General features: G+C 44.4%; 1 protein-coding gene across 8 annotated transcripts in view; it reads left to right on the forward strand.

The window, feature by feature from the left end:
* The first annotated feature begins 4,445 nt into the window (after positions 1-4,445).
* MARF1 (meiosis regulator and mRNA stability factor 1) overlaps positions 4,446-15,792 on the forward strand; it is a 39,377-nt gene continuing 28,030 nt past the window's right edge. For 6 of the 8 annotated variants that reach the window (XM_042921170.1, XM_042921172.1, XM_042921176.1 and 3 more), the window contains exons 1-7: positions 4,446-4,545; positions 7,916-8,117; positions 10,202-10,894; positions 11,641-11,815; positions 12,747-12,973; positions 14,073-14,190; positions 14,788-14,960. In XM_042921170.1, coding sequence (XP_042777104.1) covers positions 7,974-8,117; positions 10,202-10,894; positions 11,641-11,815; positions 12,747-12,973; positions 14,073-14,190; positions 14,788-14,960 — 1,530 coding nt within the window. In that variant the 5' untranslated portion in view covers positions 4,446-4,545; positions 7,916-7,973. Of the gene's footprint in view, positions 4,546-4,571; positions 4,743-7,915; positions 8,118-10,201; positions 10,895-11,640; positions 11,816-12,746; positions 12,974-14,072; positions 14,191-14,787; positions 14,961-15,792 lie in introns of those variants that run through there. The other 2 variants (XM_042921178.1, XM_042921171.1) reach the window with 2 other exon arrangements.

Below are 15,792 nucleotides of genomic sequence, written 5' to 3' on the forward strand. Positions count from 1 at the left end.
ACCGCCCCCGCCCCCGCCCCCGCGCCCGCGGCGGGCGGCGTCCATTGGCTGCCGCGCCGCGGGACCGCGTCCGCCTCGGCCAATCAGCGCCTAGCAGCGCGGTTTGGAAACTTTTTTCCCAGGCCAGGGCGCGGCGTGGCCACGCGGCTGCACTGGGCCAGCCCCGGCTTGGGAGGCTCCGGCTGCTGGGCAGGGACCTGGCCCGCCTTGGAGGGTGCAGGCGGGTCCCTGGACATCCCGGGACGGGCTTGGCCTTGAGGGCCACGCTCTGCAAGAAAATGCGGCTCCCTCCCCTAAACACCGATAGCATTTTCCCCAAATGGAGGGAAGGACAAAGATCCAGGTCCGCTTAGGCTAAGCAACGCTCCATGTCCTTTACACCCAAAATAAAAATTTCAACATCATTGTCTTCTTCAAGAAGAGTAGACCTAGAGTATGTTTGGTTTCCAGCCTGGCTTTGAATTCTGGCTTTACTCCTACTAGCTGGTTGATCTTGGGCAACTGACCTAGACACTCTGTGACTTAGTTTCCTCATCTCTAACATGGGGGTTCATAATAGGATTCTACCTACGGGTTGTGTGGAGACAAAATGAGGTAACTTGGAGTCTGTAAAACGTTTAGGACAATACCTAGCACACAGTTAAATACAGTCTATGTAATTGTTAAGCCATTGTGATTTGCTTATTGGTTATATGTGTCAGGCACGATGCTAACTTCTTGACATGGGTTTTCTTAATTCTCATAACAATCCTAATTGTTCACCAACAAATGTTTATTGAGCAATCAGGCTTATGACACAATGTCAGACAAGATGCCAATCCTCAAAAGGCTATGCTAAAAGCAAGAGAGAAAACCAGTGAACGTAAAATAATTTCAGATGTTAGTAAGTGCTAAGAATAAAGCAAGGTCACTTGATAGAAAAGGGCTGAGAGAGGTCACTTCACATAGTCAGGGAAGTCTGCTCTATGGAGGTGACAATGGACCTGAGACCCAGATAATGAGGACCACAGAAAAGCACTTTTATTGTCCTCATTTTAAAGATGAGAAAATAAAGGTGCAGGAAATTAAATGCATTGCCTAAGGTGTTCCACTTAGTAATTACAAATCAGTCCTCAAACCTGGGTCTGTTTGACTCCTACACCCACATTCTTCAGCACTACCCTAGAGGCAAAGAGATTTTTAGCTATTTTGAGGCCTCTCTCCACACTCCTGGAATCCTTCCCACCTCCCTGCCTTGGGTAAGACTGACCTTTCTCTAATTCGACTTCATTTTGACTCCTTGCTAGTTCCCAAAGCTCAGAGACCCAAAAGGGAACATCACTACCTATATCAACAGGGTTAAGGAAAGTACCAAAATGTCTTTTTTTTTTTTAATTTTTTTTTTAACTTTTATTTTTGAGACAGAGAGAGACAGAGCATGAGCTGGGGAGGAGCAGATAGAGAGGGAGACACAGAATCTGAAACAGGCTCCAGGCTCTGAGCTGTCAGCACAGAGCCCGACGCGGGGCTCGAACTCACGGACCGCGAGATGGTGACCTGAGCCGAAGTCGGACGCCCAACCGACCAAGCCACCCAGGTGCCCCCCCCAAAATGTCTTTTAGGAAACTTCCATCCTGGTCACAAACACTAATAATTTGCAGCCTCTTGATACTTTTCCTCTGATGCTTTCTTTCACTCTCAGAATTTTATTTGACTCTCTATTCCCTGGGGTTTCTGGGCAGGGAGTAATCATCCCAGTTTACAGATAAACTGAAGCACAAATCGATGAGTTTGTCCTGCCTAAATGTCATTGATCATGTCACTTAAACTAGTTAGTTTCCAATTTCCTTCATTTTCCATAAAGACAACAGGGAGGATACTGAAATGATCATGAAAATCCTCTTCAGGAATACTTTAGGGAAATGGATTGGTTATTGGGTAAAACCTTTAAAATGAAATGAAAATTTTGGTGCACTTTAAAACCTTTTCCTCCCTTTATTCAATTTGTTTTCCTTGTAGCTTTTACATATTAAGAATTAGCATTAGAATAATTAGAATTAGCAGAGAGTTGTTTTTCTTGCATATGTCCTTCCATCATAATTTATTATTGCAAAACACTGAACTAAACATAGGCAGGAGAGAAGTTGCTGGGGGAGAAACTCCTGTAGTGGCAGCGAGATTAATTGAGGAGGTGAATTAAATGTAAAGTAGCCGCTTAAATAGCCCCCAAAGAAAACTTCATCCTGGTTTCATAAATGTGAAGATTATAATTTGTACAGGGAAAAACTGAAAGTTACTCTCTGATAAAAGAGTTTGCCCAGGAAAGAAACAGGAGTAAGATTAACAGGGCCTATATTTAAGAAAATGTATCTTCAGAAAAATGTGAAAGCACTCTTTCACAAGTATCAAATTGCATTTCACTTCACAATTGCTTCCAAGCGCTGGTGTCCTCTGCTTAGGCTGTTTTTCTACAGAAAACACTAAAACTGCATCTCATCAAAAATTGTTTGTAATTCAGACTTTTCATTAACTTTCCATAACCGATTGGTTCCGTTTTATTGACTCCTTTTAACTTGTTGAGATCAGGCACAGTTCTGGGCTTGAAAGAATGCCAAGCAAAGTCCAACAAAATGTGTCTGCTCTGTATTGTTCTTGCGACTAAAAGTCTTTTTTAAAAGGCAATTAAAATCCACAATTACTTTGTTTCCTTTTTATATTTTCAGTTACTTTGGTCTGTGTTCAGAGGTACTCAACTGCAATAAAAAGAAAAACTCCTCCAAAGAGAAGCATTATTTGTTTCCTACTTTGGGAGAGAAAAAAAAAAAAACAAAAACCACACTAGACACAGGGCTGTTTTTCCTCTGTTCTAATTCCCACTTGGAAAATAATACCCACACACAGACACAGCGAAGATTTACTCAGCAGTAATAAATACCTAAGCAGGCAGATGATGTGTATGCTTGTCATCTGCCTTCTGGAAATTGAAAGGCGAGCACGAAGGGTGCTTCAGCTGCGTGTTTGATCTTGCCCTCCACAATAGGCGTCTACAAGGACGTCTACAGGGATGGATCAGCTTCCCCTGAAATTTCCCCCACTTAATGCGAATTGCCTAATGAAATTGCCTCACCCCGCAGCCTGGGGGTGGGGGAGGGGAATCTCATTGGGTGGTTTCTGCTTATTCTTCTGCAAGATTCATCTGTTTTCTCAGCAAACTTCTAGGTCGAACTCAGCCAGCACATCTTAAATTGGTCTGGATTTAGACAGGCGCTTTGTTTTTCTCATTGGCAACAGGAAATCGCGAGCAGTTGGCAGTTTCAAAAATGACCATGGTGCTGAGCTTTAAAATAAAACCCTTCAGGTCAAAGTGAAGACTGCGAAGCACCTACCCCACCACCACCACCGCAACCATGGCACATGCATCCACCTAAAACCCAAACTGTCACTGGCTTCCCAGGGCTTCCCCCAACCGGCCCCTGGAACAGTTCAACATGCGTTGGAACGAGCTCCGGACCAGCGCTTTCAAAACATGATATTTTCTGGGGCGCCTGGGTGGCTCAATCGGTTAAGGTCCCACTTTGGCTCAGGTCATGATCTGGCGGTTCAGGAGTTCAAGCCCCACTTCGGGCTCTCTGCTGTCCGCACAGAACGGGATTCCGATCGTCTGTCCCCGTCCTCCCCGCCCCTCCCTTCAAGCACGCTTCTGCGTGCGCTCTCTCTTAAAAAAAAAAACAAAAAACACATTAAAAATGACGCTTTTTAACTAAAATCACGAGGACCCCTTAAGAGTAGGTGACACTGTCCCGCCGACTCCGGGTCCACATCTCCATTTCTGCCAGCGGGGCAAGAAGCCCCGCTGGCAGTTATTTTTCTCTCCTCTCGCCGCTAGGTCGCACTAGATTAAGGAAGTTGTGGAAAATATGCGTCATTTCATTAAAAAAAAAAAAAAAAAAAAGACGTCACGTGACGAGAGCAGGGAGCGAGGGAGAGCGGAACGCGCGCCAAAACGACTTTTTTTTTTTTTTTTAAATCGAAATCCCACTTAAAGCGTCTTCCCTCGAAAGACCGAAAGAGCTGAATTGTACCAATTCCCGGTTGGGAGGGTTTTTTTCCCCCGGTTCCACCTCACAAGCCCCCTCATTCTTCGCTTTCAGGTTCCTTTCCACTCCACCGCGATAAGCAAGGGAGAAGGCCTCCTTAAACTCGGGGTTTTCGCCAAAAAAGCCGGGGTCTCCTCCGGGAAAGGACCCTATTTAGGGGTTTATCGGGAGGGGACTGAGCCTGACGAGGCTTCAGGGCCGCGAGGCCCCGCCCCCCCCGGGGTTCCCAGCACGCCCCGCGCGGGAGGACGCGGCGGCGGGGGCGGAGTGGAGGAAGGGGCGGAGCGAGGTGGGGAGAGAAGGGCGTCGGTTTTGCGACAGGGGCGGCGCGGTGCGGAAGCGGAAGTGGAGGGTGCGCTTGGCGGCGGCGGCGGGAGCTGCGGAGTCGGGAATCAAAACAAAGGGCCTGGGGGGGCGGGGGGAAGGCGGCGGGGCCGGAATGTGAGCGGAGGTGGAGCCGGCGGCTGAGGTGAGTTGGCTGGCAGCGCTGGGTACTAGTTCCTGACGGACTCACTGCTCTGGGGCCACCAGCTGGAGGCGGGACAAGTACCCCCCCCTTCCCCTGCCCTTTGCTGGCGGGGGTGGGGGAGGTTGGCTACTCCGAGGTGAAGGACTGGGACCCACCAGTCAGGCCGCCAGCGAAGGTTCCGGTTGTCTCCCTTTCAGGTCCGTTCACGACTGTCATTGCTGCGCCGCTGCTGCCTTTTGGGGGTGTTTGGCTCCCCGCCCGCACCTGCCTCCCTGCTCCCTGTGGGGCTTCCAGGTGTGGAGAGCAACCTTTCTCGAGCAGTGTGCACAGTTGGAAGGTTCAGAGAGGAGTAAAGGGGCGGGTGTTTTTAACCCACGCCCCGAGCGTTTTTGCGTTCTCCTCGGTCTTTCAGCACTCTAGGGTGTAGTCTCTGGCTTGACAGATAAGTGTTGAGTTGCCCTGAGCCACTCCCACTACTAATTGCAAAGCAACACCGTGGTACACGTGTTAGTTTCCCAAGCACCTTTCTGGTATTACCAAGAGCTTTCCAGTTACATTTGTATCTTTTGGACTCCCCAACTTCTCTGAGCGGTAACTGTGGTGTTTTGCCTCCTGGGGGATGAAAACCTAAGTGGTCTTCCTAGACGTTTATTGAACTCTTCACTCATTGGACAATTGTTGATAGGTACCGGACACTGCTAGGTGCAGGAAATACAGCCCTGAATGAGAAAACATGATGCCTGCTGTCATGGAATTTATATTCAATAGGGGCGATGTAAAACATCAAGCAAATAAGTAATTTTAGATAGAAGACCTATGAAAACAAAGTGATGGGTTGGGGTGGTTTGTGGATCCAGGACTAGCTTGGGTGTTAAGAGAAGGCCACTTCTAAATTTCATAATGTGACTGTCTCATTAAGTCCCAACAACAGCCCTTTGAGGATGCTGCGGTTACTATCAGGCCCATTTTACAGATAGGATTTGAGGTTCAGAGAGGTTGTGAGCTCTCCAAAGCTGCACAGATAGGAAGCTGCAAAATCGGGACTTAATACACAGACTAACAGTAGAGTCTGTGCTCTCAAGCACTGTCTGAATTGTTCAAAGGCTCTCACTCACGTCAGATAGAACTTGCTTTGGCTGCCTAAGTACTTAGTGGCATTCCCAGGAATGCTTGGGAAATTTTCTGGGTGCGGGCCACTAACCTGCCAATACATTTGTACTTTCTGTTGATTGTGTTGAGCAATACGGAAGGCACCTTGTTGTGGTGGAAAGGGGTGGACAAGCCTGGTTCTGCCCCCTCTCTAATTGTGTGATCTTGGCAAGTTGCAAAACTTAATTAAACTTCTGCTTACTCCTCTGTAAAATGTGGTTTATTTCTCTCTAGTCTATCTCACAGATTGACTGTGGGGAAAAAAGATTACATAAATGGATCTTACTGTCTGGTTGCTTTCATCATTGTATCTCCTGGGCCAAGCCCAGACCTGTTATATAGTAGACACTAAATAAATATTTACTGAATGAGGAAATAATGTTAAATAAAAGTACTTTGTAATCTGTATTGTAATCTTCCTGTTACCTCACTTTCAGCATTGGCCTTGAAGAGGTGAGAGAGCATGTTGAAGTTGTGTATTGTGAACATCACAGATTCCTATGATCTAAAGAGGAGATTGTAAGGGAATATAAAACCTGTGTTGAGTAAGAAAAACAGCTAGTATAGCTGTTATAATTTATCATTGTGGCTGTTAATGCTGTCTCTGCTTCTAACTTAACTCCTAACTGTATGTAGTAGGTAAATAGTTACTTTATTCATTTCTTCATTTAACAAATAATTACTTAGTATGTAAGATTTAGCGAGCCCTGTGCTTAGCACAGACTATACATTGGTGAAAACAAATGGATGGGGAGCTGGGAGGAGTCCTTTGTCTAATTCCCCCCCCCCCCCCCCCCCCCCCCCCCCGCCTTGGAGGGGGAGAAAAGAGGCACTCTCTACAGAGGAAGAAACTGAAACTTAAGGGCCAAATAGTAAATGTTTTAGGCCTTCCCCGCCAGTCTCTGTTTCTGGTAACTCAACTCTGTAGTTGTAGTGCATAAACCGCCCCAGACAGTACTTAAACAAATTTCTCTATTTATAGATACCAAAAGTTGAATTTCATATAATGTTGTGTTGCACAATTTTTTTCCCCTAAGAATTAAAGATATATAAAATACATTCTTAGTTTGAAGGCCATTTAAATACAAGCAGCAGGCTGGTTTTGGCTGGCCGGCTATAGTTTGCCTACCCCTGCTTTCTGTGATCAGTTGTATATTTTAGAGTACTGGTTAGTCATTGTTCCCTTCACCATATTGTGTCGATGCTAAACTCTTGAGAGGAGCATCTTATCAGAGTGATAGCTAAAAAAATTGTTTTCAGGGGCGCCTGGGTGGCTCACTCGGTTAAAGTGTCCAACTCTTGATCTCAAGTCAGGTCTTACGGTATATGGGACTGAGCCCTGTGTGGGGCTCTGCGCTGACCATGCGGAGGCTGCTTGGGATTTTCTCTCTCCCTCTCTCTCTGCCCCATCCCCACTCATGCGCTATCTCTCTCAAAATAAATAAATAAAAACATTAAAAAAATTGTTTTATTTCTGTTCAGGTGAACTTTCTGATAAATTGATGACCTTAAAATGGCCACTGTGGGTAAGAAGAGGTGGTTGTTTGGTATGATGGCGAAGACTTGGGAGTGACGTTCCGCTGTCCTTACCATTGGCAGGTTGCCTCCATGCCCAGTGGCTGTTATCGATTTGATCTGCTTTTATTGTACTGTTTAAGACTTGTAAGAGTGTGGTTGCACTGGAATAGATCTAGCACATCTGTGACTTGAGATTTCTCGGTTGGATTTTTGCTGGTATATCAGATTGCACTTTCATGATAAGTAAATGAAGGAATTGGTTCGATTTGTTCTGTAGCAGAATCAAATTCAGAGTCCACAGAGGTCACTTAATTTGGACCTTCTGTAGTCACATCAATGACACAGTGGGTTAGGTTGCTGTTAAGTCAGATGCCAGAATCTTACATAATTGGAAATGAAGACGTGTGTGTGTTCTTTTACTAAAATTACATGCTCTTGTCTATTAACATTTTGACCCTTGCAAGTAGAGCCTTTAGGGGAGAGATGCTTGAGAAGAATTAAGAAAAACTGTAGAAAAGGCCTCCTCGGGGCTGGAGGAGGTTGTCACTTGGCTAGAATTCTACTTCTGTTTCTACGATCTGACTTATTGGGAGCTGTTGTACCGTAAATGTAGTTGCGCCATAAGTACGGTTGAAGTTACACTTTTTAATAGTAAAATTTGTCCTTATGCAAATAACTGATGTTGAGATCTCGTTCTTAACAGGGTGGAAGAATGACAGAAAAGAAAGATGGGAGAATGTTGAACCACTTTGTATGGCTGTATGATGGAAGGAAACGGAACTGAGGACCCCTGCAGTAGAACACTCGGATGGCTCCGACAAAATAATGATGCTAAGCCATGGCTCTGGAAATTTTCTAATTGCTTTTCTCGTCCTGAGCACACATTGCCACTTAGCCCCCACACGGTAACTATGTGCAAGACTGAGGACATAGCAAATTCCTTATGCAAATAGATGAGTGGCCCATTTGGTCTGGGGCAGTCTCTCTTTCCCTGGAGTCTGTGCTAAGTTTTACTTTGCATCCTGCTTTTTCCTCCTTGTAGCACATGATTATAATTTCTGACTCAAGGAGAGCATAATTTTTTAACTGTAGCTGCTTTGAATATTTAATGTTAACATTTTGGGAAGACTTACTTCTTAGGAAAGTCAGAGATTCCAAAGATGAAATCCAAATTGTAGAGTCGAATCAGAGGAAAGTATAAAATAGACTTTATTCTATTGTAGCCTTCTGAGGTTTGAGTCTTAAAATCAAGGGAAGATTGAAAGGACCTTATTGGCGGTCTTTTTCTGTTCAAGATTTCTCTTGAACATTTAAACATGTCTGCAACTTCTTCCTTTGTTTTTTCATAGTGATTTTGACTTTTTCTGATGTCCTGCATGCATCATGTTCCCACTTTTCTATTTTGTTTCTTTCCTTTTTTTGGCTTTTGCATTTGGGATTTGAATGAGACTTTATGAATTTATATAAGGGTATTAATAACTTTTTTAAAACTCAGCTAAATTCCTTATCTCCTCCAGGGTTTCATTATATAGTTCTCTTTTTTGCATGGCATCAGTAATTGTGGTCATTTACTTTAAGGACATCTGACAGCAGGGTTGGTACCTTAAGCAGGGCTTCCTGGGACGGTCGGTCAGGCCCCCTTGGGGTCCGACAATACAGGATTGCACTTTCACTTTATAGATCCAGACACCTGCTTCTTTCAGTGGTACCCAGACCTGAGTCAAGACCATAAGAGCCAGATCTATATAAATCCGAATGCCAGTAAATGAATTTCTAGCCTGAACTGTAATTACCAAGAGAGCAGGACACACTGCTTGTTGGCAGTCAGTCGGTTATCAGCAACCACCCCCCCCCCCCCCGCCCTTTTAGGAGAAGTCGACCTGAAAAATCCTACATCTTCAGATCCTGATTTCTCCCAAATGAGTGTGCTCTCCCAGGTTAATGTAGAACCACAGCCAAAGGGGTGAAACCATAGCAGTTAGATGGCCCGTTCTGTACTCTGAGGGAAGAGCATGTCTCCATCACCATATCTGCTTTCTCTTAATAGTTCCTGCAGCCAGCCAGGAAGGGCTATCGATTAGTTAGATCCCCTTTCAGTGACCAGGTACCCTGCTGAGTGCTTTATGTGCACTGTCGTGTTTTATCCTCCTAGCTGTTGTAGGAGCTACATCGTGTTCCCAACTGAAGCTTGAGGAAACCGAAGTATGGAGAGGTTTATTATGTACCTTACCCCAGGTCCTACAACTGCTGAGTATCACATTCCAACCCAGGTCTCTAACACCAACGACAACACAACGTCCTGTGTCTGTGGTGGAGGCATATGACAAGCTATTTCTCTTGAATATTGTGCCCGAACGGTTTTCTAATTAATCCTTTTCACTGGCTACATAGCAGTGGTTGGCCTTGTGGCTTTAGGTCATGATAGCCTGGAGTTTGCTTCTTGTCCCCAACAGCACGTTTAAGACTCCATGGATGGGCCATGTGGGCAGATAGCTGGTCTCATCCGAAAGTTTGGAATCGTCTGGAGGACCTTGGTAAACCCTTTATGGTCTGACTGCAGGAACCATTAAGTATTTTCCTCAACGCACTTGGCTTGTGAGCCATCCTTGTTGAACGCCATTCGTGATTGTGTTGTTTTCGTACCACCTGTTTTGTCTTCAGAAGGCCCTGTGAGGCAAGGGGAAGTTATCAAAGGGAAGTCCCTGAGGCACAGACGGTTAACCTGCCTTGCTGGCCGTGTAAGCAGCACCATGCCCCAGTCTCTTAAAATCCAGGAAGGACACGGTCTTGATTTTGATTGTCCGTTTCCCTGTTCTGTGAATAAGGCCCCTGCTTTCAGCCGCCACGCCGTTCTCCTTCCGTTTGGTTGTGATCGAGTGATGTAAACAGGACTGAACACTACTTCCGTCTCTAGATTGCAGTAGGATGTGAGTAACCAAAACTCACCGGCCCCGTGAAGCTAACTTGCCTTCTGGTCTTCTCTTCCCAGAAAGATTACATGGAGAACAAGAAAGCTGCTGTGGAGTTAAAGGACGTGCCGTCTCCCCTTCATGCTGGCTCTAAACTTTTCCCAGCAGTCCCGCTTCCAGATATTCATTCTCTCCAGCAACCTAAAATACAGCTTTCACCTGTCCCCAAAGTAAGCTGCTGCGCTCATTGCCCTAATGAACCCTCCACTTCGCCGATGCGTTTTGGTGGTGGCGGTGGCAGCGGTGGTAGCGGAGGTAGCGGTAGCTTGATTCACCCAGGCGCACTGTTAGACTCACAGAGCACCAGGACAGTCACGTGTCAGGTAGGCTCAGGGTTTGCCTTCCAGTCTGCATCTTCGCTCCAGAATGCCTCAGCTAGGAACAATTTGGCCGGCCTTGCAAGTGACTTCCCCAGCATGTGTCTAGAGAGTAATCTATCTTCCTGCAAACACCTGCCCTGTTGTGGAAAGCTTCATTTCCAATCCTGCCATGGTAACGTGCACAAGCTGCATCAGTTTCCGGCTCTCCAGGGCTGCGCCTCCGCTGGCTATTTCCCCTGTTCTGATTTCACGAGCGGGGCTCCGGGGCGTTTGGAAGAGCACATTTCACAGTCGGAGCTAACGCCTCACTTGTGCACCAATTCTTTGCACCTAAACGTGGTACCTCCGGTTTGTTTAAAGGGCTCACTTTACTGCGAAGACTGTCTCAACAAGGTGTGTATCTTTTTATTTGTTATGTTGGGTGCAGCTGACTTTTGAGGAGTGACTTTTTTAAAGTGGATCTGTCTCGAAAAGGCTTTGTGGTGCATGGGGCTGAAGATTCTTCTGTGAGGTAGCTTTCTCCCCAGCAGCATAGCCTCTGTCGGTCCCGAAAGAGGCGAAGGGTAAAATGGGAAGGCCCATCCAAAAACGTGCAGAGTCCTTATTCACGTAGTTTGTGCTTTTAGAGGCTCTCGTTGTAATAAATGCGTTGCCTACACATACACCTAGTTCGGCGAAGCTTCGGGTTCCGTTGTGTCTTAAAGGCTAGAGTTCTCATAACTAACACTCACCTCATATATGGACCCATTCATGTTAACATAGGTCACCCCATGGTGTTCTTTGGTAATAATTTGAGGGACTTGGAACTTGGCCTCGATCACACGGGTGTTCAAGTAAAGATTTTAGTTTCCTTTACGGAAAGTATGTCTGGGTCTCCTCTGCAGGATACCTATGCCCTAGGCTGTGAAAGTCGTCCCAGACCATTTAAAGTCACTTTGTGAAGTGAGTTTGTGAATTAACAGCTAATAGTTCTGGGAATGCACTGAAATATTGAAAATACATCCTGTCAGAGGCGACAGATTCTAACAGGTGGAAAGAAGAAACACTTAGAATGTGTTTTCAGTTGTTGTTTATAACTCTAGGTTCTGAAATGATGTGTCTGAAACCTCCTCCTTTTTTTAAAAAAATTTTTAAAACAGCCGGCAAGAAATAGTATAATTGATGCTGCTAAAGTCTGGCCAAATATACCACCTCCAAATACTCAAACTGCACCTGTTACTATTCCTCTGTGTAATGGCTGTGGAACCAAAGGAGCAGGGAAGGAGACCACGTTGTTATTGGCGACCAGTCTAGGCAAAGCTGCTTCGAAATTTGGTAAATGACAGTATGGTATAAAATGTGCATATTTAAGTAGTTTTCAGTATCTGATACACTGCATTTAATCACCTTGAAAAGATTCTTGTGGTCTAAAGCTACTATGTATGTGCATCTCCATTTCTCCCTCTTCGTAAAAAATCTTTTTATTCTTAGACACCGATGGGTCATTTGCCTTTTACGTTGCACTGAGGCTGTCTGAGGTCGGATGCCGTATACAGAATACTAGGTATACGAGGTATATATTAGGAGAGATAAGTGCCAGAGGGGACTTAGTGTCAACTTAGGTTCCTAATTACACTTGTTGATGGCGCACTCCAGAGAAGTACTTACTATTTAGAAAGATTTAGTAATGGTTGATAAAAAACAAGAATTGAAAAACCTAGTATCATTTCCCCAAAAAGTAGTTAATGTGATATTTTGTCTTTGGAAAACTTTTATTTTTATATTAAATCAGATGTTAATGCAGTGTTCAAATTTTTTTTTTTTTTTTTAATCAAGGACAGTAACAACTTCACCCTTTGTCACCTCTTCATTGCTCTTCCATACTGAGCAGGTAGACACGCGTGGGCAGAGCATGACAGGTCCCAGAGCTGCAGTGTCCATTCGCCTACGTGTTAGTGTACAGAGAAACGTAGACATAACGGTCAGCATGAGGATGGCTCATGCTTTGCACTGGATTTATTGTGGGCCTGAAGTAACTTGACCTTTAGATTTGTTCTTTCCTGAAAAAGAGGAATAATCACTTAGGAATGTTATTGCAACTTGGGGTTGGCCTTTTAGGTCAACCAGTGAGGTTGGTATCCTTAAGCTTAACATCAATCGATAATTTCATTTTTCTGCCACTAAAAATGATAGGTAGCTACCTATTATTTTAATTTGCCATTATTTTTTTCACTATGTGTGATTGAAAGTGTTAACATTTCCTAAGGGTCACCAGAAGTTGCACTAGCCGGACAGGTGCTGGAAAACTTACCCCCCATTGGAGTTTTTTGGGATATTGAAAACTGTTCAGTTCCCTCTGGCCGCTCAGCTACTGCTGTTGTACAGAGAATCCGTGAGAAGTTTTTTAAAGGCCACAGAGAAGCAGAATTCATCTGTGTGTGTGACATCAGTAAAGAAAACAAAGAAGTTATTCAAGAGCTGAATAATTGCCAGGTAAAAAAAAAAAAAAGGTTTTTTCATCTATTATGGTACAAGAAGAAGCACATGTGTGTTTTTTTTAAATAATTTTAATTCAAAATTTGTTAAATATGCATTTCTACTAGGTTGGCAAATAAAGGAAATTAGCAAGAGATTATCTCTGAAGTACTAGAAATCACTTAATCGTATTTGATCTTTCAGTAATGCCACGTATATGTGACTAGTGCTGTGTCACAGCATGGTTACTTGTGCATCCTTTCTTTTGATTTTCATGACTGCTCTATGAAAAGGGCTCATAGGATTTATTATTTGAAATTTGCAAATTCACCTGAGGCACCAAGATGTTAAACAACTTTTTAAAGATCACGTGGCCAGTAACCAGATGAGCTAGGATTTAAATCCAGATTGTCTGACTGCAAAGTCTATTCTCGTAAGCTGGAACTAGAATCTAGTTCTTTTGACGCTTAGACAAGTAATTCTGTTTTTATGCCATATTGCTGCCTGAAATTACATACTTATGCTCCTTAAAAAAATAATAAATCCTATTGTGTATTGTATGTAGTTGAAATGCCTCTCAAAACCTTTCCTTGCCCTGGAGACTTCAGTATAAGCCTGATAACTTTAACAGAAATAAATCCATTTTTGCTCTTTCGGGGACAGATGCCTTTCCTCTCCCATCACCTAACCCCAGATCCTGAAAGCTATAGACTATGTGTAGCAGAGACAAGTGACATCATATACAGCCCTAAATCTTAGGTTCATCATCTCTGTCCATCTCTGCTACTTCCTGGTTGTTGGCAAAAGCTGTTAGAGCTGCATTACTTCATATTTCACTTCCTTGTCTGCCTGTTTTCTGAAAGGGGATTGGATGAAGTACAAGAGCAGATGAAGAGAGGCGTGCAGGGCTAACAATGGATCTAGTTCATTCGTACAGAGACACAAATTTGAAATTACTGAGATCTGTTTATGATTTTTTTTTTCATTGCTAAGTGGCAAGAATAACAACAGCTAGAGTTTCGTTCCTTGAGGACCGTCTCTGAAGATGTGGGCAGAATGTGTAGTGATTTCCCAACCTCAGCTCTCACTAACTTGTCCTCACTCTGAATCAACGCAGGTGACCGTGGCCCACATCAACGCTACCGCCAAGAACGCGGCTGACGACAAACTGCGCCAGAGTCTCCGAAGGTTTGCGAACACTCACACTGCTCCAGCCACTGTGGTTCTCGTGTCGAGTAAGTGCAGAGACATCTGCTCATTTCCACTAAACTCGCTGTGTGGGAATTATTACAGAAGCCAGAACACATTCGAGTGAAATATGCCCCCAGAGAGGCTGAAATGCACAGGCCATATTTGTGCTTACCTCTGAGAATGGTTTAGAGAAGAAAGCGGGAGTCTGTGTAGATTTTGTGGATTTTCTCCTTAGAGCTTGAATATGGATTCTTGTGGGGCCAGTTAAAGAAAATGTAGTTTTTTATTCTACTTTATTTTTTTGTATCCTGGGCCCAGTATTGCTAGTTTTAACAATGTAAGAAGAATTTCCAGAGCTGATGCTCCCCGAAATATTAATATTTGCTCTCTTTTACTATTGGAAGTGACATGTCTTGGAATTCAGTAGAAATATGTGGTCAAATTGCCCTACGGTGTTCATTCTTGTGTGAAATGTGTTCCTGTTTCAGTTAAGGGGGTGGGAGCTGGGGGGCGGGGGGGTGGAGCAACTCTGAGTCCAGTCCAGCCATTCCTTCCTTCTCAGTAGGGGGCAGTACAGCTGTGTGTGTGTGTCACGTCTTTCTAATGTTTGGGGACGGGGTGGGCTGTGCCTTCTCTTTCAGCTGATGTCAATTTTGCATTGGAGCTCAGTGATCTGAGACACAGGCATGGTTTCCACATAATTTTGGTCCATAAAAACCAGGCCTCGGAAGCACTGCTGCATCATGCTAATGAGCTGATCAGATTCGAAGAGTTCATTTCCGACTTGCCCCCCAGGTTACCACTAAAAATGCCAGTAAGTGGGTTTGCATTCTTCTTTTGCTGCACTCTAATGTTAGATTTTGGGGGCTGAAGACCGCCCTTAACGGGGGTCACCAGCTGAGGCTGTTCTTTGTAGGAGGCTGGCCAGATTTTTGAAGTAAGGCTTAGAAATAGTTCTTTTCTTACCAATAGAGAATTGGCATATATGAATTTTGCTTTTAGCTTGTTTCACGGTATCGTGGGGAATTGGCTTGTAGGTTTATCTTCCCAACACCTCTGGTCAGTGTCTCCAAAGCCAGCAGTGTTTGTGTCAACTGGATGAAAGCCATAGAGAAAGATTTATTACGTCTTTTTCTTCCAGTCATGGGTAAAGAATATGGTGATGGTTTGCACACACTCATGTGGCTGCAGTCAGATAAACAGAGTAAATCGTACACGTCTTGGGCATTTAATCCTTAAACTTCAGTAGCACTCTGAGCTGGTTTTGCATAGTTCTATTCCCCACCATGCATGTGCACGATTCAGAGAGGTTATTGCTACACCTGTAGCTTATTGAGCCACGTGCTAGGAGAAAGTGCGCGTATTTCCAGCAGGGTGAGCATTCCTTATGGTCTTGATTTGGGAAAAGCACGTTTACTACACTCTTGAGCTGCATTTCAGCCATTTGGAGAATATACATATGACTCCTAAAGAAATTGGCATTTACTTTTCTAGCCTCAGAGGCCTTTAAGTCGAATGTAGTATTTTAGGTCAGAGATTGCCCACTTTTGAGGTCCCTGTTCTTCATGGTTAAAAAGAAGAAAAAGACTTGATTATTCAGAGCATTAAATCTTGCCATTCTCACTGGCCAGAGTGGTACTTTAAGG

Source organism: Panthera leo, chromosome E3 (genome assembly GCF_018350215.1).
Source record: "Panthera leo isolate Ple1 chromosome E3, P.leo_Ple1_pat1.1, whole genome shotgun sequence".
NCBI lineage: Eukaryota > Metazoa > Chordata > Mammalia > Carnivora > Felidae > Panthera > Panthera leo.